The 23,196-nt window shown below is 42.2% G+C and overlaps 1 protein-coding gene across 7 annotated transcripts; it reads right to left on the reverse strand.

Moving 5' to 3' along the window:
• Positions 1 to 3,080: 3,080 nt before the first annotated feature.
• Positions 3,081 to 22,284, reverse strand: LOC139410027 (SH3 domain-binding protein 2-like). 7 transcript variants are annotated; one of them, XM_071155446.1, is made up of 13 exons: positions 22,127 to 22,284; positions 16,411 to 16,550; positions 15,247 to 15,349; positions 11,104 to 11,224; positions 10,939 to 11,009; positions 10,620 to 10,705; positions 10,463 to 10,540; positions 6,214 to 6,862; positions 5,962 to 6,082; positions 5,653 to 5,708; positions 5,376 to 5,451; positions 5,199 to 5,258; positions 3,081 to 3,913 (listed from the first exon to the last, which is right to left on the reverse strand). In XM_071155446.1, exons 2-13 carry the CDS (start codon positions 16,544 to 16,546, stop codon positions 3,755 to 3,757), a joined length of 1,716 nt encoding a protein of 571 aa, XP_071011547.1. In that variant the 5' UTR covers positions 16,547 to 16,550; positions 22,127 to 22,284; the 3' UTR covers positions 3,081 to 3,754. The 7 variants fall into 7 exon arrangements, with proteins under 7 accessions (XP_071011547.1, XP_071011552.1, XP_071011553.1 ...); XM_071155451.1 differs by having other exon boundaries at positions 5,962 to 6,079; positions 22,127 to 22,246; XM_071155452.1 differs by lacking the exon at positions 22,127 to 22,284 and adding an exon at positions 21,247 to 21,580 and having other exon boundaries at positions 5,962 to 6,079.
• Between the last annotated feature and the right edge of the window lie 912 nt (positions 22,285 to 23,196).

The following is a 23,196-nucleotide window of genomic DNA, read 5'->3' on the forward strand; positions in this document are numbered from 1 at the left end:
ACATGGGCTAGCATCCCTGTGGGACGCTTTTGACACCTTGTAGAGTCCATGCCCAGAGCAATTGAGGCAGTTCTGGCAAATGGGTGGTGGTTGTGGGGTGTTCCTAATGTTTTGTACACTCAGTGTACATTTACAGTGTAGCAAACAAGTCAACTCACGTTAAATAGTATGGATTGGAAAAGTTGTGCTACCTTATATTGAATGTGAAATGGTGTGTGCACTATTCTGAATCAAGTTAATACTCTCCTAACTCCAGTGAAGTAACATTTTCTACAAGAATTGTGAGACGTGCCCCCTGAGTGGCGCAGCGGTCTAAGGCACTGCATCGCAGTGCTTGAGGCAACACTATACACTCGGGTTCAATCCCAGGCTGTGTCATAGCCGGCTGTGCCGGGAGACCCATGAGGCGGTACACAATTGGCACAGCGCTGTCCGGGTTAGGGTAGGGTTTGGCTGTCTGGGTGTCCTTGTCCCATTGTGCTCTAGTGACTCCTTGTGGTGGGTTGGCCACCTAAGCCGACTTTGGTTACCAGTTGTATGGTGATTGGTGTGGCTGACTTCTGGGTTAAGTGAGCAGTGTGTCAAGAAGCGATGCGGCTTGGCATGGTTGTGTTTCAGAGGACGCATGGCTCTCTCCCAAGTCTGTATGGGAGTTGCACTGATGGGACAGGATTGCAACTACCAATTGGGGAGAGAAAGGGGTAAAAGTACAACCAAAAAAATATCTGTATTTTTAACATCAAATATAATTTGATGGAGTCAATTTCCACTGCCAACTAGCCTTTAAAATGCTACATTTAATGGATTTATACATATTGGGTGCTATCATTCTTGTGGTGTTGTCTGTAGGCGCCCAATATTCTCTGTTAATTAATTTACAGCGATCGAGTCTTGTAATCCTGCCTTCATAAATTCCAATTTGCATTAGTGTTCGTTCTCGCTGAATCCCATTTAATGAACCAGTTGAAGAACAGTGCACTAATATCCTGTGCTGATAACGTGGTGATGCTGGTGGTGATATGGCTGTGGCAGAGTAGAGAGGAAAGTGTGAGAAAAGACAACAGACAATAAGAAGTGATTTAGCTAGAGCGCTAAATCTCCTGGCATCCTTCCCTGTCAAGGTCTGATAGAGACACTGTTATATAATTCTCCTCTCTGAGTAAGACGGGGAAATATTGAATATTAATCACGATACCATTATAATGATTTACTTAGTGTGCATGTTTAACGAACCAGCGTCTCTGCTGCTTGTGTTGCTGCTGTATCAAGGCATTCCTTTGGGAGGCTTTTATCTGAACCAGTGTCTGCTCATCACTATCAGTGAGTGATCTCTGTGTGATTTTGCTGCACGTGCCCTCCGGGCTGGAGAACAACACACACAACACAAGATTACAACATAGAAATATCTAAATCAAATCTACAGTTAAAAAAATAAGAGCTACAATAAAATAACAATAATGAGGCTATATACAAGGGGTACCGGTACCAGGTCAATGTGCAGGGGTACAGGTTATTCGAGGTAATTGGGGTAATATGTACATGTAGGTAAGGGTAAAGTGATAGGAGCTATGATTTCACCTTAAATACTTTCTACTCAAATCAAATCAAATCAAATTTTATTTGTCACATACACATGGTTAGCAGATGTTAATGCGAGTGTAGCGAAATGCTTGTGCTTCTAGTTCCGACAATGCAGTAATAACCAACAAGTAATCTAACTAACAATTCCAAAACTACTGTCTTGTACACAGTGTAAGGGGATAAAGAATATGTACATAAGGATATATGAATGAGTGATGGTACAGAGCAGCATAGGCAAGATACAGTAGATGGTATCGAGTACAGTATATACATATAAGATGAGTATGTAAACAAAGTGGCATAGTTAAAGTGGCTAGTGATACATGTATTACATAAGGATACAGTCGATGATATAGAGTACAGTATATACATATGCATATGAGATGAATAATGTAGGGTAAGTAACATTATATAAGGTAGCATTGTTTAAAGTGGCTAGTGATATATTTACATCATTTCCCATCAATTCCCATTATTAAAGTGGCTGGAGTTGAGTCAGTGTCAGTGTGTTGGCAGCATCCAATAGTGGTGGCTGTTTCACAGTCTGATGGCCTTGAGATAGACTGTTTTTCAGTCTCTCGGTCCCAGCTTTGATGCACCTGTACTGACCTCGCCTTCTGGATGATAGCGGGGTGAACAGGCAGTGGCTCGGGTGGTTGATGTCCTTGATGATCTTTATGGCCTTCCTGTGACATCGGGTGGTGTAGGTGTCCTGGAGGGCAGGTAGTTTGTCCCCGGTGGTGCGTTGTGCAGACCTCACTACCCTCTGGAGAGCCTTACGGTTGAGGGCGGAGCAGTTGCCGTACCAGGCGGTGATACAGCCCGCCAGGATGCTCTCGATTGTGCATCTGTAGAAGTTTGTGAGTGCTTTTGGTGACAAGCCGAATTTCTTCAGCCTCCTGAGGTTGAAGAGGCGCTGCTGCGCCTTCTTCACAATGCTGTCTGTGTGAGTGGACCAATTCAGTTTGTCTGTGATGTGTATGCCGAGGAACTTAAAACTTGCTACCCTCTCCACTACTGTTCCATCGATGTGGATAGGGGGGTGTTCCCTCTGCTGTTTCCTGAAGTCCACAATCATCTCCTTAGTTTTGTTGACGTTGAGTGTGAGGTTATTTTCCTGAACAAAGTATACTTGTAATTATGTGGCTGTTTATTATTGTCTGTGACACAACATAAATCTTACCCGGAGTATTTTTTCATAATTTAAAAAAAAACTGTAGGCAACAAACAGTAGGGTCTATGTAATTCTTATTTTCAATGACGGCCTAGGAACAGTGGGTTGACTGCCTTGTTCAGAGGCAGTATGACTTATTTTTTACCTTGTCAGCTTGGGGATTTAATCTTGCAACCTTTCGGTTACTAGTCCAACACTCTAACCACTAGGCTACCTGCCACCCCAGTTACATGGCACAGCACCAAACAGCGCCACCCAATAGAATCGTCACCTGCCCTCTGCTGTTATCCAGTTACACATAAAAAAAAAACAATATAATCAGACATTTTTTTACACAATTTTTTTTTTTACAATGCATTTAATTGACATATCACAAATAGACAGTTCTGTACAGTGCAATAGGATGTGTGGACAGTTTGATAGCATACTGTCATCATTATCTAAGCGTTTAAACTTTTTTTCTGAAGATAATATGATACATTTCATAAACTTTATGGAATAAATAAGTGATTTACACATCATTGGTCCTCAATGCAAAACCAGTGTTAAATATTCCGACATTAATGTGCAGTGAACCCACAAATCTTCACATTTGCTTGTATTCTGAACAACACTACAACAGTGCTATCCAGTGTAATGACAGACCTTTAGAGTACTAGTCCTGCAGTAGTCCTCACATAATACAACTTTGTTCGGTATATAGAGCTCATTGTCCTCCTCACAGATACCATATTTTCTTCACAACTGCAACCATGTGCACTCGTTGCACCTCTGCCCAAGCGTTGTTTCGGGCTAGATCCCATGCCATGACACTCATCAGAATCACTCCAACAAATACTCAGGCTTGGTTACAGATATGCACCAATCTGACTTGCCCTACAGGGGGCAGTGTCATTTTGTTTCTACCACAGCAGGTTTCGACTGTAGTTCATGACAGTTGCAGAACCGTATTAGATGCCCAAAAGGAGAGAGTCCGTTTGAGCGGATGAGGCAATGGCCTCAGGTAGAGTCAGGACAGGGTAATCTGGGCATGATGTAACCATATGGCTGCTGCAGACACAGAGAGTCGTGATTGGGTAGAGGGTGGCTATAGTAGTGCTCCACTAGGGCCGACAGGGAGGAAAATGTCATCTCAAACTCCAGGAACACCCGGGAGTCCTAAACCATAAACACATTGAAATTCACATCAAACAAGACAGATATGGTACTGGAATCCTATAATTTATTATTGATTGAGTCAGACAATCGACATGCTAGACAGCCTTAACCAAGATTTGAGTTTTAGTGAGGTCCGGTAGCTTAATTTCTATACAATTAAAAAAACTTACAAATGCTATTTGGAGAACAGTAAAAGCAAGCAAAAAGGACCCAAGCCATTATCACCTTGGCTGCTGTAGGTTCATTCACCTCAGTCAATCTACAAACACATAGCCTATTAGCCACTGTAATGTTATATGAGAAATTATTCACACTGACACGTGGCATCAGCGACATTTTTAGAACTGAACTGTTAGCATTTTAATGTTGGCCAATGGGGAAGATAGGCCATGTGGAGATGTTCATATTGAAACATGTCTTTTCAAGTTCCTAACTTGTTTGATCAAATTAGTACCGATTGTCTCAGGGGACCCCACATGGGTGCCCGACCCCAAGTTTGGGATCCACTGTACTAACCTCTCTGCTCCTCTCTCTCCGTCTCCTCTGCTTCCTCCTGCATACATTGCAGACTCAGTAGCCTACTCTCTATAAAGCAAAGTTATTATGAGAACTTTGTAGGCTAGCGTATTTTTTGCTCCTGCTGAGGTAGGCTCTGTTTAACGTTAGCTTCTTAATTCATCCTTCTAGCTGGCTAAGTAATACTAGCCAGAGCCATCAACGTTACTGCAATAGAAGTGTGTGCCGGCAGTTAGCCACCTGATTGACTGACACCTCTATAAGCGACTATTTACCAGTTGAGCACTCATTCTCTGAGATTCATTTTCTGTTTGTTTGTGGGATGTTTGTAGACATGGCAGGAGTCGCGGGATGCTTTTAAAATGTGGATGGTTTTAACATGTTTTTTTTTTTTCGGTATCTTGCAAACACGCTATCTGCAGGGTCTTCAGTTGCCTACTTGAGGGTACTCAGATCTGGGGTAGTTAGTTTCTCGTCTCAGGCCGTTTGAGAGAGTGGTGAATGTGCTGCTAAGAAGGCTTATCCGGGAGACAAATCCGGAGGACGCAGGCGAACGTAATGAGCCTGGATCAACGTTCTGAGCTTTGATCAACGCTGGGGCAATATTTCGATGTTGACCCGTAATTGATTTTCTTTATTGTGTACAAAATCTATATTTTTATTAGCATATTTTTTTCTTCTTCCAAATGATAAAAAATGACCGGACCTCTGTGTACTCGTGTGTAGTTACGGGCATGGGTAGACAGAAAGTAAAGACAGTGGTTCTGACCTCCTCAAAGAGCCTGTAGTTTCTGGCCTTGCACAGATCCACATCCCACACCACCAGCACCTGATTCAATGAGAACAAATGTACATTATTTACTAAAGCAGTTTCTTTTTAATATTCATTGTGTGATGTGTGGTGAATCCCTAGATGTTTATGCATCACAGCATGCACATGTTGTACCTTGGATGTCTTTGATCCTGAGTTCCTGAAGCAGTAGAGACCATCCTGCGGTGAACTGGAGCTTTCCATAAATAACCTGCAATTAAAGCACAATAATAATGTATTTTAGTAAGACTGCATTCAGACGTGCTCTGCTCTTCTTCCAAGAGAAAACAGAGACATGATTGTCAGAAAGAGATTGCCCGATCGAACATTAGTGGGCGTTAAAGACTGTTACACAAAAAGGAACAAGGAGGATTTAACAAATGTTCAATACAGAAAGAGTTTATTGTCTTACTTTTCAACACTGCTTGTTTCTGTTATGTCCACAAACACAGAATCTGGTAATTGAACCTGAGGTCAGAAACATGTGTCAAAAACAACAACAACAGACATAAAGGAGGTTAGAATTGTGTCAGCAGGCCAAGACTAATCTGTAGTACACGGAACAAGATTGTGCGATGAGATTATGGAATTTGCAGTGAAACAAGGGCATGCACTCGCCACCGAGTAAAGACACTAAACTAAACACAAAACATAACAGATGTGTTTCTCTAGTAGCCTGTGTACACAAGAGTGATAGTTGAAGGAGAATATGGCCACTTACATTCTCATAGTCTTCATCAGAGTCATCGTCGATGTCCTTGGATGGATCCCTGTTCTTTCTTAAAGAGGCAGGCACCTCGTCCACTGAGGTTCGGAAGCTTTGTCCATCTGGAGAGGATCTTCTGAGAAGAAGTGGGTGTTTTAACCTTCATCTTAAACAGAGCTATATATTTTTTTCATGATTACAATATAACAACCTTGAAATCAAACTGTAGTTTTCAGAGCAAAAAGTAAAGCCTTTGCAGACACTTACTGTGCTGACCCTCTTGGTTGTTTAGGCATGGTTGCCGGACATGGAGATTTCGCTAGGAGGGGTGGCTTGTACTGTCCAGGCGTGTGGTTCAGTGCTAGCGAGGCCTGTGGTGGGAGATCTGGTGTTGACCTAGTGCTGTGGCAGTAGTTTTGAACACTTGGGATGTGACTGGGTATGTTGCCATGGTAACCAGGTGGTCTAGGATTCAGCCCCATTTGCCTTTCCAGGTTGATGCAGATGGGCAGGGTGGCGGGAGACTTGAGGGTCACTGGAACATGGGGCTTCTTGTCTCTGTGGTCCCCCACAGGTAGGGTGGAGACGGACGTCTTCGCCATCATCATCTGCTTCTGAAGGCTGGCAATGGGAGTGGGAAGAGGGGTCTTAGGGCCCCTCACACTTCTCTCTGAGCTGTCCTTGTTTGGGATGTCCATGTGTCCATGTTGGTTGTGGCCGACCTCACCCAGCTTGGGTCGAGGTAAGACCGGGGACATTTTCTTTGGAAGGGGGCTGGAGAGGGTCCTGTTGGGGACAGGGACAGGGGCAGGGGCAGGTTGGGGGAGACCTTTGCAGAATCCTGATTTTGATTCTTGTCTAAACTGGCATGGGAGTGGAGGAGGATGGTATGATGGTGGTGGAACAGTTAGTCTTCCTTCAACAGTAAAAAAATAAGATATTCAGTGATAGGTACTAGAAACAGCAGGAAACATGGACCTAAATTGTTGACAACTTTGTTGAGAGTTGAGAGACAATGTTGTTTCAGTGGTAGTTATCGTTTAGCTATAGATACAGTGCCTTCGGAAAGTATTCAGACACCTTGACATTTTTTGTTTAGTTACAGCCTTCTTCTAAATTCTCATCAATCTACACACAATACCTCATAAAGATAAAGTGAAAACAGGTTTTTCTAAAAACCTTTTTCTAAAGGTTTTTTCTTAAAAATCAAATTATTAGCATAAGTATACAAACCCTTTGCTATGAGCCTCGAAAATTGAGCTCAGGTGCATCCTGTTTCCATCAATCCTCCTTGAAATGTTTCTACAACTTGACTGGAGTCCAACTGTGGTAAATTCAATTGTTTGGACATGATTTGGAAAGGCACACATCTGTATATATAAGGTCCCACAGTTGACGGTGCAAGTCAGAGCAACAACCAAGCCATGAGGTCAAAGGAATTGTCCGTAGAGCTCTGAGACAGGATTGTGTGGAGGCACAAATCTGGGGAAGGGTACCAAAACATTTCTGCAGCATTGAAGGTCCCCAAGAACACAGTGGCCTCAATCATTCTTAAATGGAAGAAGTTTGGAACCACCAAGACTCTTCCTAGAACTAAGCAATCAGGGGAGAAGGGCCTTGGTCAGGGAGGTGACCAAGAACTCGATGGTCACTCTGACAGAGCTCCAGAGTTCCTCTGTGGAGATGGGAGAACCTCTCAGAAGGACAACCATCTCTGCAGCACTCCACCAATCAGGCCTTTATGGTAGAGTGGCCAGACGGAAGCCACTCCTCAATAAAATGCACATGACAGCCTGCTTGGAGTTTATCAAAGGGCACCTAAAGACTGTCAGACCATGGGAAACAAGATTCTCTGGTCCGATGAAACCAAGGTTGAACTATTTGGCCTGAATGCCCAACGTCAAGTCTGGAGGAAAGCGGCAGGGACTGGGAGACTAGTCAGGATTGAGGGAAAGATGAACAGAGCAAAGTACAGAGATCCTTGATGAAAACCTGCTCCAGAGCGCTCAGGACCTCAGACTGGGGTGAAGGTTCATCTTCCAACAGGATAACGACCCTAAGCACACAGCCAAGACAACGCAGGACAGACTTCAGGACAAATCTCTGAATGTCCTTGAGTGTCCCTGACAGAGCTTGAGAGGATCTGCTGAGGAGAATGGGAGAAACACCCCAAATACAGGTGTGCCAAGCTTGTAGTGTCATACCCAAGAGGACTCGAGGCTGTAATCGCTGCCAAAGGTGCTTCAACAAAGTACTGAGTAAAGGGTCAGAATACTTATGTAAATGTCATATTTAAATGTTTTCTTTTTATAAATTTGCTATTTTGTTTTATAAAAAACAGTTTTTACTTTGTCATTATGGGATATATTGTGTAGATTGATGAGGGGAAAAAAACAATTTAATCAATTTTAGAGTAAGGCTGTAACGTAACAAAATGTGCAAAAAGTCAGGGGGTCTGAATACTTTCCGGATGCACTGTATACATATACACACTACCGGTCAAAAGTTTTAGAACACCTACTCATTCAAGGGTTTTTCATTATTTTGACTATTTTCTGCATTGTAGAATAATAGTGAAGACATCACAACTATGAAATGACACATATGGAATCATGTAGTGACCAAAAAAGTGTTAAACAAATCCAAATATATTTGAGATATGAGATTCCTCAAATAGCCACCCTATGCCTTGATGACAGCTTTGTACACTCTTTGCATTCTCTCAACCAGCTTCATGAGGTAGTCACCTGGAATGGATTTCACTTAACAGATGTGCCTTCATAAAAGTTAACTTGTGAAATTTCTTTCTTTCTTAATGTGTTTGAGCCAATCAGTTGTGCTGTGACAAGGGGTGGTGGGGGGGGGGATACAGAAAAAAGTCCATATTATTGCAAGAACAGCTCAAATAAGCAAAGAGAAATTACAGTCCATCATTACTTTAATACACGAAGGTAAGTCAATCTGGAAAATGTCAAGAACTTGAACGTTTCTTCAAGTGCAGTCGCAAAAACCATCAAGCGCTCTGATGAAACTGGCTCTCATGAGGAACGCCACAGGAAAGGAAGATCCAAAGTTACTTCTGCTGCAGAGGATAAGTTCATTAGAGTTACCAGCCTCAGCAATTGCAGCCCAAATAAATGCTTCCCAGAGTTCAGGTAACAGACACATCTCAACATCAACTGTTTAGAGACTGTGTGAATCAGGCCTTCATGTTCGAATTGCTGCAAAGAAACCACTTCTTAAGGACACTAATAATAAGAAGAGACTTGCGTGGGCCAAGAAGCACAAACAATGGACATTAGATCTTTGGAAATTTGTCCTTTGTTGGAACTTTTGGGCTCCAACCGCCGTGTCTTTGTGAGACATGGTGTGGGTGAACAGAAGATCTCTGCATGTGTATTTCCCACCGTAAAGCATGGAGGAGGAGGTATTATGGTGTGGGGGTGCTTTGCTGGTGTCACGATCATCGTATGGAGGTAACCAAAGCGCAGCATGGTGTGAATACATTCTTCTTTAGTGAAGGAAGAACACAAACAAAACAACACTGCGCTAACGTGCAACATAACATAGACAATAACCCACGAAATACCCAAAGAAGATGGCTGCCTAAATATGGTTCCCAATCAGAGACAACGACAAACACCTGCCTCTAATTGAGAACCAATCTAGGCAACCATAGACCTACATAAACACCTAGATGGTAAACAACCCCATAAACCTACAAAACCCCTAGACAGTACAAAAAAATATATAAAGAAAACAAAGAATACTCAGGTCAGGGCGTGACAGCTGGTGACACTGTCTGTGATTGATTTAGAATTCAAGGCACACTTAACCACCATGGCTACGACAGCATTCTGCAGCGATACGCCATCCCATCTGGTTTGGGCTTAGTGGGACTATAATTAGTTTTTCAACAAGACAATGACCCAACACACCTCCAGGCTGTGTAAGGGCTATTTGACCAAGAAGGAGAGTGATGGAGTGCTGCATCAGATGACCTGGCTTCAACATTCCCCTGACCTCAACCAAATTGAGATGGTTGGGATGAGTCGGACTGCATAGTTAAGAAAAAGCAGCCAAAAAGTGCTCATCATATGTGGGAACTCCTTCAGACTGTTGGAAAAGCATTCCAGGTGAAGCTGGTTGAGAGAATGCAAAGAGTGTGCAAAGCTGTCATCAAGGCAAGAGGTGGCTATTTGAGGAATCTCAAATATAAAATATATTCAGATTTGTTTAACACTTTTTGGGTTACTACCTGATTCCATATGTGTTACTTCATAGATTTGATGTATTCACTATTATTCTACAATGCAGAAAATAGTAAAAATAAAGAAAAACCCTTGAATGAGTATGTGTTGTAAAACTTCTGACCAGTAGTGTATGTACGGTCTCAAATGGAGCCAAATGGGACCATTAGTTTGAATTGTGATGACATGTCAGTCCCATCAAGTGCTGTCTATCACAGTTATAGCACCTTTCAGCACCAAACTCAAATATATTTATTATTTAGTACCTGTATAAGTTGGTGGGCTATCTGGTTTTTCATAGTCATCTTCATCCTCATCATCTTCTTCATCCTCTAACATATAATCTAGGCAAGAAAACACACAAAAAATTGTCAGTGCACAGAATTCATTGTATGAAACAATGTTGTGAGTGCTGTCACTTACTGTCTCCTGGGTCATCACGGGCATAGGTTATGTCCATGGGGCTCTCGATCGATCCATAGAAGCTGTCCGTATCACTTTCAGAGTCACTATGTCAACAGAGAGAGGACCACATCAATCACCTTCTATTGAATTGATTCACTGATCATGCATTCGCTGACTCCCATTCATACTTTTTGTAACACAGCAAGAGATATCCTACAAGATCAAACCTGCATGCTCAGAAAGTTAATCGGAGCATGCAGCCAAACTGTCTACCATTTATCAGAAAGAACAAGTGACCGCAGATGGTATGTTTGTGTGAAGGGATGTGTTGACTTACTTTGGAATATGTGAATCCATTCTGTCATTATTATAGTGATCAATTTCTTTTCGCAGGTTACGCATCCATTTCTGTTAGTAGACAGAAATAACCGGGATTACATGATCTATGTATTGCTGTAATGTTACTAGGAATGTGAGAGGTTCTGTACATATCACCCCTCACCCTTCTCTCTTCCTCGTTGGCTGCTGAGAAGCAATAGGTCCGGTGCTTCTTACTGCTGAAGTGGACGATTTTGAAGGGAAACACGTTGTTGGAGGTGGTCTCTTCTGCTGCCCTCATCACCCTGCCAACGAGAGAAATAGAAACTGAAACCGCACCTTGGAGAAGACCACATCCACATCCTTTATAATAGATACACAGACGTAGGAAAACACGGTGCAGTAAAGCCTCCTCACTCTGACCAATCCGATTTCACATTTCGTAGGTTAAACCATATCAGTGGGTTAACTCATTTCTTACTATTACTATCACATTATTGCTGTGACAAACATTCCATGCCGTCTATGTGATATTGTGTACTGTTGGAGCTGTATGGGCCTGCTGGTCTGGCCATGTATCAGTGTACCAGGCTGCTCAGTGTTTACTACTACTGTTAGTAGTAGTTGCAATTACTATTCCCTGTAACGTTATTACTGAGATATTTCTGTTTGTACAAGTGGCAAGCTGGAGCTTGTCTGAGCGGTTGGCTGGATATGCCTTCACCCCGCTAGTAACTTCTGCTGATTCATTAAGCTCTGGCCACTATAGTGTTGTCCTGTCAGAACTGGATGTTAAGGCCCATATCTATACACTTTGTCACCACAGACACAAACACACGTGCGGACACATCTGCTTCCGTATGACGATGTTTATATGATTGTGGATATGTTCGATGGCTGCACAACACTTCAAGATAGAAAAACAAAATGGGAGAGTCCGTCAATACGCAACTTGCATCTCCTTGAGACGGCAGGTGATCCTGCTCTGACATGAGGTGCACAGGGCGGATCCCTGGAGAAACTCCCCAAGCTCCATGAATGGTTGAACTTGTGATAGGTGACTGTTAAGGCATTTTTTTTTATCAATAATGACTAATTATGTATACATTTCAATCAGGACTGACTAATCAGAATGCTATTATGTTACTGTATACAGTGCCTTGCGAAAGTATTCGGCCCCCTTGAACTTTGTGACCTTTTGCCACATTGCAGGCTTCAAACATAAAGATATAAAACTGTATTTTTTTGTGAAGAATCAACAACAAGTGGGACACTATCATGAAGTGGAACGACATTTATTGGATATTTCAAACTTTTTTAACAAATCAAAAACTGAAAAATTGGGCGTGCAAAATTATTCAGCCCCTTTACTTTCAGTGCAGCAAACTCTCTCCAGAAGTTCAGTGAGGATCTCTGAATGATCCAATGTTGACCTAAATGACTAATGATGATAAATACAATCCACCTGTGTGTAATCAAGTCTCCGTATGAATGCACCTGCACTGTGATAGTCTCAGAGGTCCGTTAAAAGCGCAGAGAGCATCATGAAGAACAAGGAACACACCAGGCAGGTCCGAGATACTGTTGTGAAGAAGTTTAAAGCCGGATTTGGATACAAAAAGATTTCCCAAGCTTTAAACATCCCAAGGAGCACTGTGCAAGCGATAATATTGAAATGGAAGGAGTATCAGACCACTGCAAATCTACCAAGACCTGGCCGTCCCTCTAAACTTTCAGCTCATACAAGGAGAAGACTGATCAGAGATGCAGCCAAGAAGCCCATGATCACTCTGGATGAACTGCAGAGATCTACAGCTGAGGTGGGAGACTCTGTCCATAGGACAACAATCAGTCGTATATTGCACAAATCTGACCTTTATGGAAGAGTGGCAAGAAGAAAGCCATTTCTTAAAGATATCCATAAAAAGTGTTGTTTAAAGTTTGCCACAAGCCACCTGGGAGACACACCAAACATGTGGAAGAAGGTGCTCTGGTCAGATGAAACCAAAATTGAACTTTTTGGTAACAATGCAAAATGTAAAAGCAACACAGCTCATTACACTGAACACACCATCCCCACTGTCAAACATGGTGGTGGCAGCATCATGGTTTGGGCCTGCTTTTCTTCAGCAGGGACAGGGAAGATGGTTAAAATTGATGGGAAGATGGATGGAGCCAAATACAGGACCATTCTGGAAGAAAACCTGATGGAGTCTGCAAAAGACCTGAGACTGGGACGGAGATTTTGTCTTCCAACAAGACAATGATCCAAAACATAAAGCAAAATCTACAATGGAATGGTTCAAAAATAAACATATCCAGGTGTTAGAATGGCCAAGTCAAAGTCCAGACCTGAATCCAATCGAGAATCTGTGGAAAGAACTGAAAACTGCTGTTCACAAATGCTCTCCATCCAACCTCACTGAGCTCGAGCTGTTTTGCAAGGAGGAATGGGAAAAAAAATCAGTCTCTCGATGTGCAAAACTGATAGAGACATACCCCAAGCGACTTACAGCTGTAATCGCAGCAAAAGGTGGCGCTACAAAGTATTAACTTAAGGGGGCTGAATAATTTTGCACGCCCAATTTTTCAGTTTTTGATTTGTTAAAAAAGTTTGAAATATCCAATAAATGTCGTTCCACTTCATGATTGTGTCCCACTTTTTGTTGATTCTTCACAAAAAAATACAGTTTTATATCTTTATGTTTGAAGCCTGAAATGTGGCAAAAGGTCGCAAAGTTCAAGGGGGCCGAATACTTTCGCAAGGCACTGTATGTATGAATTGTCTTTTAATCCTAGTACTGAATATAATGTGTGTAATTATAATCAAGAATTAGAACAATGACTGTCTGTTCCTTGGTAGAAATGAATGAACTTATCGTCAGACTGGGTAGAATGCTTATCTACACAGGAAGACCTTGGTTCAGTCATAAATTATCTAAATTGGTGAGAGACGATGCGGGAAGGCTTGAGAACTATACAGCCTTTGTACCAGAGTGGAGAAGAGACGGGACGTACTATGGTTTGCACAGATGAATATGGTACTTTCAGGCATTTGGAAATTGCTCCCAAGGATGAACCAGACTTGTGGAGGTCTACAAATGTTTTTCTGAGATCTTGGCTGATTTCTTTTAACTTTCCCATGATGTCAAGCAAAGAGGCACAGGGTTTGAAGGTAGGCCTTGAAATACAGCCACAGGTACACCTCCAATTGACTCAAATGATGTCAATTAGCCTATCAGAAGCTTCTAAAGCCATGACATCATTTTCTGGAATTTTCCAAGCTGTTTAAAGGCACAGTCAACTTAGTGTATGTAAACTTCTGACCCACTGGAATTGTGATAAGTGAAATAATCTGTCTGTAAACAATTGTTGGAAAAATGACTTGTGTCATGCACAAAGTAGATGTCCTAACCCACTTGCCAAAATTATAGCTTGTTAACAAGATATTTGTGAAGTGGTTGAAAAATGAGTTTTAATGACTCCAACCAAAGTGTATGTAAACTTCCAACTTCAACTGTATATATATAAATTGGGGAGAAACGGGGCTAAAAAAAAAATATATATATATTTTTTTTACCCCCTTTCCCCCCCAATTTCGTGGTATCCAATTGGTAGTTACAGTCCGCGCATCCGAAACACAACCCAGGCAAGCCGCACAAGCCGCAATAAAGTTCCCTGTGTATGTTAACTCTCTGTGTGGTTGCTTTATTCCTTTGACTGCGAAAGGTTTTCAATGAGTCACAGACCAGTCAAATAGCTATATTAAAGCTCTATTTATGCAAGGCCAAAGTAGAGAGAAGAGACTCCAGATGTGTAATTACACAGTTACACAGTTCTAACGCTACCCCTATGGCACTGCAGCATGTCCCTTCGGGGGGAAGCAGTAGAAGGAGGAACTCAATGGACCACCACAGGCTAGGATTCCTCAGTGTCCACTTTCACTTTTCAAAATGTCAAACAAATATGGAAAAGAGGTGGTTTAACAGTGCCGTCTCTATTACTGACTTGTCACCTATGTAGGAATTAATATGACGAGTCCCCCCTGTGTTAGGTATTCGTAAGCGAAAACCCCTGACCTTTATAGAGAGGCTCTCATTTAGCAGGAAGTGGCACACCGACACTTAAGAAATGCTTTCACTGTCAGCAGACTTTCTCATCTGATCAGGATTTCTCAGCTTAACAACCGATTGCAACGGACAATGCCAGCCGTATTTCAAACATTGATAATCATATGTAGGCCTATGGGAGAATGCCAACATGTTTTGCCAAAGTCTATTCAAATGCAGGTGCAAATGACAGCTGCATGACAATAGTGGACACTGACCTGTTGTAGCCATTGAGAGAGAAAGCTCCTTGTGGTGCAGGACTGGTACTGCTCTTGAAATAATACACACATCCCCTGTGGATGATTATATAGCGAAGAGGCCCTGTAAGAAAGAAAGATAACGTAAGGGAAAGTCTCACACATACAATAACCTTGGTATAATAGCAAGTATAAAGAGTTTCATTCTAAAATGCTATATATCCATTTTCAGACATGTTGGTAAATTTAACCTTTATTGTTGAAAGAAATGATGAAAGAGATTGGTGTGTTCTTTCAATATTTAATCATGGCATGAGGTCGTTCAATGAGAGACATCAAATTGGCCCACCGTCGTCCGGGTTTGGCCGGGGGGGTAGGCCGTCGTTGTAAATAAGAATTTGTTCTTAAACTGACTTGCCTAGTTAAATAAAGGTTAAACAAACAAACAAAACACAACATGTATTTGTTTAAAATCTATCACTTGATGATTTCATTTCAGAGACAAATAATCAAGTTTTTTTTTGCAAAATGCTATATATCCGCCTCACTCTCAGATAAATAAGAAGCACTGCTACGCTTTATACAGTCAAATATAGCAAATAACTACAAGAAATGTACAAATGATACATTTGTGACATCAATATTTATTTATTTTTAATCAATTAAATACAGTAATATGAGATCTGTATGTAAAACATTTACATTTGACATTTTGGTAATTTAGCAGACGCTCTTATCCAGAGCGACTTACCACATATCACATATCACATATCACATATCAAATACCGGATAAGATCATTCCATTCCAGATAAAACATTTATATATAGCGTTACACATCTAAAATCTATTAATGAAAAATCTGAGAACAGTAATATTTACACACACATGAAGGTACCCATAAGCAATCATTTCTGATGAAAAACAGGTGGATAAAATAGGTGGATAAAATAGGTGGATAAAATAGGTGGATATAGCGTTTTGGAAATAAACTCTTCATATGTTGTTCCTAATTTGGTGAATCTCCAACCCCGCTCGAGGGGTGATGAACTAAACGTTGTGATGAGATGAAAGTATGCAGTGCAACTCATCTCAGACCTTTGTCAGAATCCCTTGGTGCAGTGCACATTAATGTGCCATGAAAGTTATATATGTAATGTAATGTTATGTACTGTAGGGCTACTCACACTTCATAAGGCTGAACTGGCTCCCTCCCTTCTTGTGGAGGTACCCAGAGTGGCACACGCCTCCTGGCATGGTGAGCAGGTTCTGGGCCCCGATGGCCCTCATTGGAACAGGCCAGTAGATCTCTGCTGAAGACATGTTTCTGAGGAGGACATGGAGATAGAGAAATAACACGTCAAATACCACATTACACATCACAGAGCTGGCAGGGGTCTGAACGTATCTAACTTGACATTTCTGAGATGCAACGCTAAAATAATATTTCAGCTGCTGCATTTCTCATCGAACCCAAGTCTGACAGTGAATTCTAAACGCATCAAAACAGCAACATGTCAATGAACAAACAGCACAAGGACTTGAGAATTCAGACCATGTTAACAAAATATCAACAATCAAGAAGAGGTAATACTACTTCCCATCGCAGCTTTGAAACACCTCGGTCCTTGAGAGCCTCTTACATCCTGACCCAATAACTTTCTCTCCACTTTGAAAGTTACAAGAAACAGCATGACAGTTCTACATACACTCTCAGGAAGAAAACGGTTCCAGAAGGGTTCTGCGGCTGTCCCCATAGGATCATCTTTTTTGGTTCCAGGTAGAACTCTTTTGGGTTCCAAGAAGGACCCTCTGTGGAAAGGGTTCTACATGGAACCAAAATGGGTTTTTCAAGTGAACACAGCCAAACTGCCCTTTTCGGTTCTAGATAGCACCTTTTTAGCACCTTCAAATGAGCAACGGGGTTCCCTTATTAGCACAGACGAAGAACCTTTTTCGCTTCTAGATAACACACTTTTTTTCCTAAGAGTTTAGACATAAACAAACAAACAAAAAACAAACACCCCAGCCAACAGATCTGCTACCCAACCTAAAACCCCAGTCATAATACCTGGGTACCCCAGCAGCAGCTTACATCTTCTCCTGAGGGTCTGAACTGCTGAGCTCTTCCTGAGCATGCGGGTATTTGAGAGAACACACTAAGGCAGACTCAGAGAGACACACACACACCACACTCTCCTCTAAATCTCTAAAACCCCAATACAGCCAAAAACCTGCAGTCTCGAGCCTTGACCCTAAACCAGACAAGCAAACAGGAAACTGGATGTTTCCTCTGTAATGTGTCTCATGTCCTTTCAGAGCTGTTGATTGCACCCTGTGTGGTATGCTTCCTGCTTGGCAGCCCTGTGTGCCTGCCTGGTCTTTCCTTGGCCTGGCGATGGCTGCCTGCCTTCTGGGAGGGACAACTGCCTCCAGACACAAAGACAAATATACTAACAAGGGAAGAAAAATAGCCAATTTTACACATTTTTACAAATGACTGCCGAGCACCAACGGAAGGGATTGGGTTTAACATTCAGATCCAAGGGACAGGTGCAGGGGAGTAGTGTCTGACTGTTAGAGGAGAATGGAAAAGAGGAGACCGTAAGCTGCATCTCTCCCCAGAGTAAATCAGAGGTTGTTGAACTTTCCAAGAGAAGAAACAGCCAGGCAGGAAGGTTCAATAAGGATGCAGGAATATAGCTTAGTCTCCAGGCAGCAGGTAGCCTATTGGTTAGAGTATTGGGCCAGTAACTAAAAGGTTGCTAGATCAAATCCCTGAGCTGACAAGGTAAAAATATGTTCTTCTGCCCCTAAACAAGGCAGTTAACCCACTGTTTCTAGGCTGTCATTGTAAATAAGAATTTGTTCTTAGCTGACTTGCCTAGTTAAACAAAACCCCCAAAATGTCTGATTAGTGAATTAGGCCGGGGAAGAAAATGATGAAGTGTTCCTGCAAAATGTGTTTATGCTCCTTTTCTTTAGCGTCTATATTGGCATCTGATGAGGCAAGCAGATTGGAGTGTTTAGGACGCAGCAGGCTGGCTTGGTTATTTCTGACCTGTTTGTGGTGCCTGCTCCAAGTGGACTTAAAAGGACAACAGCAGCCTTTATCTGTCCTGTTGCCTTATTCTGATGTTTGTGTAGTTTCCACTGGAAAGCAATAACCACTGTTCAAAAGGCATACAGGGTGTGGGACCTATGGACGGATTCACCCCGACTGCCTGCTCTGACTATTTGTGGTGTTGGATATGTGTGGTTGTAAAGAGGACTAGGAACTTGTACGCTCTTATTTACAATGGAAGACTGCATGAACAGAATGGTCCCTTGGTTTGCATAATTCCTAACTCGTTGCAGTTAATAACAAACCTTATTAAAGGGCATCTACGTGGACAATACATTGGAGTTGCAAAAAGTCATCAAGGGTAACATTTCAAGCACAGGATTATGTTGTCATGGTAATCCATTTTCAACATTGACAAACCTTTATAAAAATATGTTGAATTTCCACCATTGAAACATGTTCATTGGTCTATCCACTATCAGAAAAAAAAAGAACAGTATGCTGGGTATAGTAGTGAGAGAGAGACACTAATCAGGAACTGCCAGGAACTGAAATGTAAACAGGAGTGGCAGGTATAACATACCAGGTTATTATTCAAACCTACTTCCTACTGCTGCCAGGAACAATCCACAGGAAAAACCACTCAACATAACCCACGGTTCTCGAGGAGAAACTAAATGAAACAAAATCACAATGTCAACGGTTCACAGTGTGCTCTCACCTACTGCGAGACACACTTCTCTGAATGGCTACTCATAACAGGTACAGTGAGCAAAACATCAGTATCCTTAACTGTATCATAACCTTTGACGTACATGTCCCAGCCACAGTGTTACCAAATGCAACTTTATGATTACATCTCTGCTCTTGCAGACGTCTGCCCAGCTGTTGGTGAACAAAAAAACAATTGCAGGTGGATCCGCCACAGTCCTATGAAGAATGTTGACGAGCACAGTCTCACAGGTGTACAACACTCACGACTGTTGGACATGTCTTTAAAGGAGAAGTCCACTAAAAAACTATCTGTTGGTATTTGTTTAACTAGTCCACTGTTGATACAGTCCCAAAATGTTGCATGTCAGCAAGTTGTCAAGATATAGAACTTTCAAAATACAGAAAGTGTCACGGTATGATACATTTTGGGAATGTATTAACAGTGGAATAATGAAAACAAATAACAAAATTATAGTTTTTGAGTGGTATTTTCCTTTAAGGAGTCGGCCTACTCCACAGGCCATATAGGGGAACGTGATGAGTTTCCGACAACACATAGTACTTTCATTTCTTTCAGCCTTCACTCATTACATTCCACGCTGTAGCAGCAATAATTTCATTTTGCTTTTGTGGGGAGCTTGGCTTTCTCCCGCATCACTTCCTGATCCCAATATGAGCATGTTCTCCACACAGGGAGGCTGTGTGTGTGCCCAGAAAACAAATACTGTAAAAAAGCAGCAACATGACAAAACAAGAACCAGCTCCTCTCTTTGGAGATTCAGGACTAAGTTTTAGTTTAGGGGATGTGTTCCTTTCACTTTCCTGAACATGTGAATCACAATCAGAGAGTAAGAAAGTGATCAAGTGAAAGTGCACGTTCCTATATAGGAGTGCCCAGTGCTTAATTTGAGTACCTCTCCGTTTTGGTCCACATGAGCCTGCAACTCTCATCTCGCCAGCATTGCACTTCATCATTTATTTCCTTATAGAATCATAGCCACGCGAAGGGTTCGAAGCTGCAGCACGCCTGATAAATGTAAATACATTTAAATAAAGTTACTACTGTCTGTTCAGAAATAAATGAAATCATTCAGAATAGCCTACTACACCATGAGGAAGCCTCAAATTTGGCCACAGAGGATAAATAGCTTATTTGAAAAATAGCCTAGTGGAGTGTAGCCCAATAACAAGGCATAGCCTACAGGCATAGCCTACGCTTGAGAAATCGGTCAGTGAACAAACAGCATGCAGACAAAACTTGCCTTTCGCAATTTTTCAAAAAGCCTACAATCGCGGCAAAATACAGGTTGGAAAACAAATCGCTCCTGCTGAAAAGAAAATACCTGTCAGCTGTAGGCGACCAAAATATTTGATAAACTTCCAAATATTGTTTTACAAGTAAAACGAGAGAGAGGCTTTTGGCACGAGCACATAGGCCATCACCAGCTAGTGAGCTGTGCGTCATTGGGTGAGTCAGTGAAACTGGAAAGCATTTTTAGGACTATCATTTCCTCCTCATTTCCCAGTTGTCTTGAATGCACTGAAGTCGGAGATTTCCCAGCCCCGAGTTCCCAGTTGTTTTGAACTCAGCATTAAAAAAAGATTATGCCAAAGTCTCCAGTCATGTAAAAGGACGTAGAATTGCATGAAATGCGTTTATTTTCACAGACCCCAGGCCACATTTATTTCGCCCCATGTGTGCAACTTCTGTAAGTGCCATTACGCAAATGTGATAATATTCATGCAATGCTCCCCAGGTCACCCACCTCTCATGCTCACTTTTTGTTCCGACACCTTCCAATTGACAAATTAAGCACTGTGAGTGCCCGTGAGAATGTGATCTTGTTTCGTGTAAACAGGACTCGATATGACTAGCACACCAATGGTTGGATGTAAACAGTTGAACACACAAAATAACCGTTGCTTCATAACTCTGCTGTCCAGCAGTTAAATTGATGACATATCAGTGTGTTTGTTTCCTCATAAAGTCATTGTTAGGAGAGGTTGATAGTTGAAACGATCCTAGCCATCCTCTTCCACACCAGTAGGGGTATTTTTAATCAATACCAGGAGCTTGAGATCAACCGGACCTCAATGGCACCTTAATAATACAGTCAGTCGTCTTTCTCTTTCACTGCATCACCAAATACTCAGAAACTGAGTAAGTAGGAAAGTAGGTAGGAAAAGAGGTAGGAAAAGAGGTAGGAAAGTAGGTAGAAAAGTCAGAAAGAATTACGCCACTTACGTGCTATTCCGTTACAAACACATTCTCACACTGGGCTCGCTTGCAAGGAGAAACAACATCTTTTCTCTTACTGACACATCCATTGATGGTGCAGGGCACTTCTCGCTACCATGTTATCTCTGGCAGGTCGTGGAGACAGACGGAAGACAGGGACAGACGGACAGACCGCCAGAGTGTGCTGCTGTACAGATATATAGATTGATACTCCAGACAGACAGAGCCTGGAGGGGCAGTCTGTCTGTGGTCTGAGGAACTGCCTGCCTGCTCAGACGCATCGACTAACTTCCGGAGGGCCTCGTCTCAGAGCCCACACTCCACATTGGCCGACGCGCCTGAGCAGCTACTTCCTGCCCTTAGCTCATCAGCCAACAGTGCCACAGAGCTGAGTGTTGGGGGGACTTTCCACCTCCAGCACCATAGAACAATGAAATGGACACAAACAAAATATCCTGAGTGCCACTATGACCTATAGACAGAACACCATGTGTCCTGTATTCTACAGTGTGTATCCAAATCACATGCATCGGCGAGTAATACACTATATCAACCATGTGTAATAACATAAAATAAATATATATTACACAGTAATAGCACTAACTACTTTTTGACTTTCTAGTGTCGTTTGAGCCACATCCTGTGTAGTCCCAAGACCAATAGCCAAATAAAAGACATAGCTGGTTGACCAGGAGGTTAGTTTCTGGTATTAGCATGGCCTATTTAGAAGTGATCCATGAGTTTCCAAGGAAATACCTAAACACGAACAGATTTGAAAGATGCTGCACAAGGAAAAACACTGTGTTCCATAGATCTTTCCACAAAACAGACTATTAATATAACCGGCTGCTAAATTCTGTTTACTTGACCGGAATATGGTGCTTACCCATTGAGACCTGCAGAAGAAGACTGCTCTCTCTTCTGAAGATCCGTGGTTTGCAGTGAACACTAGGCCACTTCCTGCACGCCTTTAATGCCATAAAGTGCGGTGACACCCTCCAAATGTAGAGCTCCAAGGTGACATATGTGCACACTCAGAACACTAAGAGCAGCTTGTCACACCCCCGTGTCTTTAGACCATTGAAGAGAAATGTGCTCTGCTCCATATTTGGATACATTGATTCAAAGTAGTACAATGGTGAGACACGCCTATACTTGATATAATGAGGTTCACTTCGCATGGTTGTTCCACTGTCAGTACACTAAACTTCACAAACAATTATGGCCTTTGAAGTCGATAATCTCATTTGATACTGTATCAAAGCCGTTGTAGTAGTACAATCATTTATGGGCCCATGTTACCTATGGACTTATTTCATGTTAGAGAAAATATACAGTAAGTGAGTATCCCCCTGAATGCAATCAAAACTACAGACAAGCTGAACGACAGAATAACAGACCACAGTCAGTTGTAACCCATACTGTACATGGCCGTAGCCTGACTATTACAATTTCTCCCGTGTTGCTTATAGTAGTCGTCTGGGTCAAGGCAGAGCGAGAGCTTGTGAAAGAAAGTGAGACTCACCATGGTGATTCCTGCTAGAACAGAACAGGCTATTAGAGTCATGTGCCGTCATGTCATCGGACAGAGCACAGAGGAAGTACTTGGACTACCTTGTCAGTTTGCGTAGAGGATGGGTTCGCTCTCACAACAGATGGGCATTCTAGTGTAGTTTGTGTATCACTGACTGACTGACTGACTGTCTTCTCCTGGTAGCTTTTTACATCCCCCTGCCACAGAGGAGGCTGGTAGGAGGAGATATAAGAGGATGGGCTCATTGTAATGGCTAGAATGGAATCAATGAAATGGTACCAAACACATGGAAACAAAGCGTTTGACTCGGTCCCATTGATTCCATTCCAGACATTTCAATGAGCCCGTCCCCCTATAGGTTCTCCCACCAGCCTCCTCTGCCACGCCAGCCTATCATGCACGACCATCAAAGCACAAGAGTT

This window comes from Oncorhynchus clarkii, chromosome 5, assembly GCF_045791955.1.
Source record: "Oncorhynchus clarkii lewisi isolate Uvic-CL-2024 chromosome 5, UVic_Ocla_1.0, whole genome shotgun sequence".
NCBI lineage: Eukaryota > Metazoa > Chordata > Actinopteri > Salmoniformes > Salmonidae > Oncorhynchus > Oncorhynchus clarkii.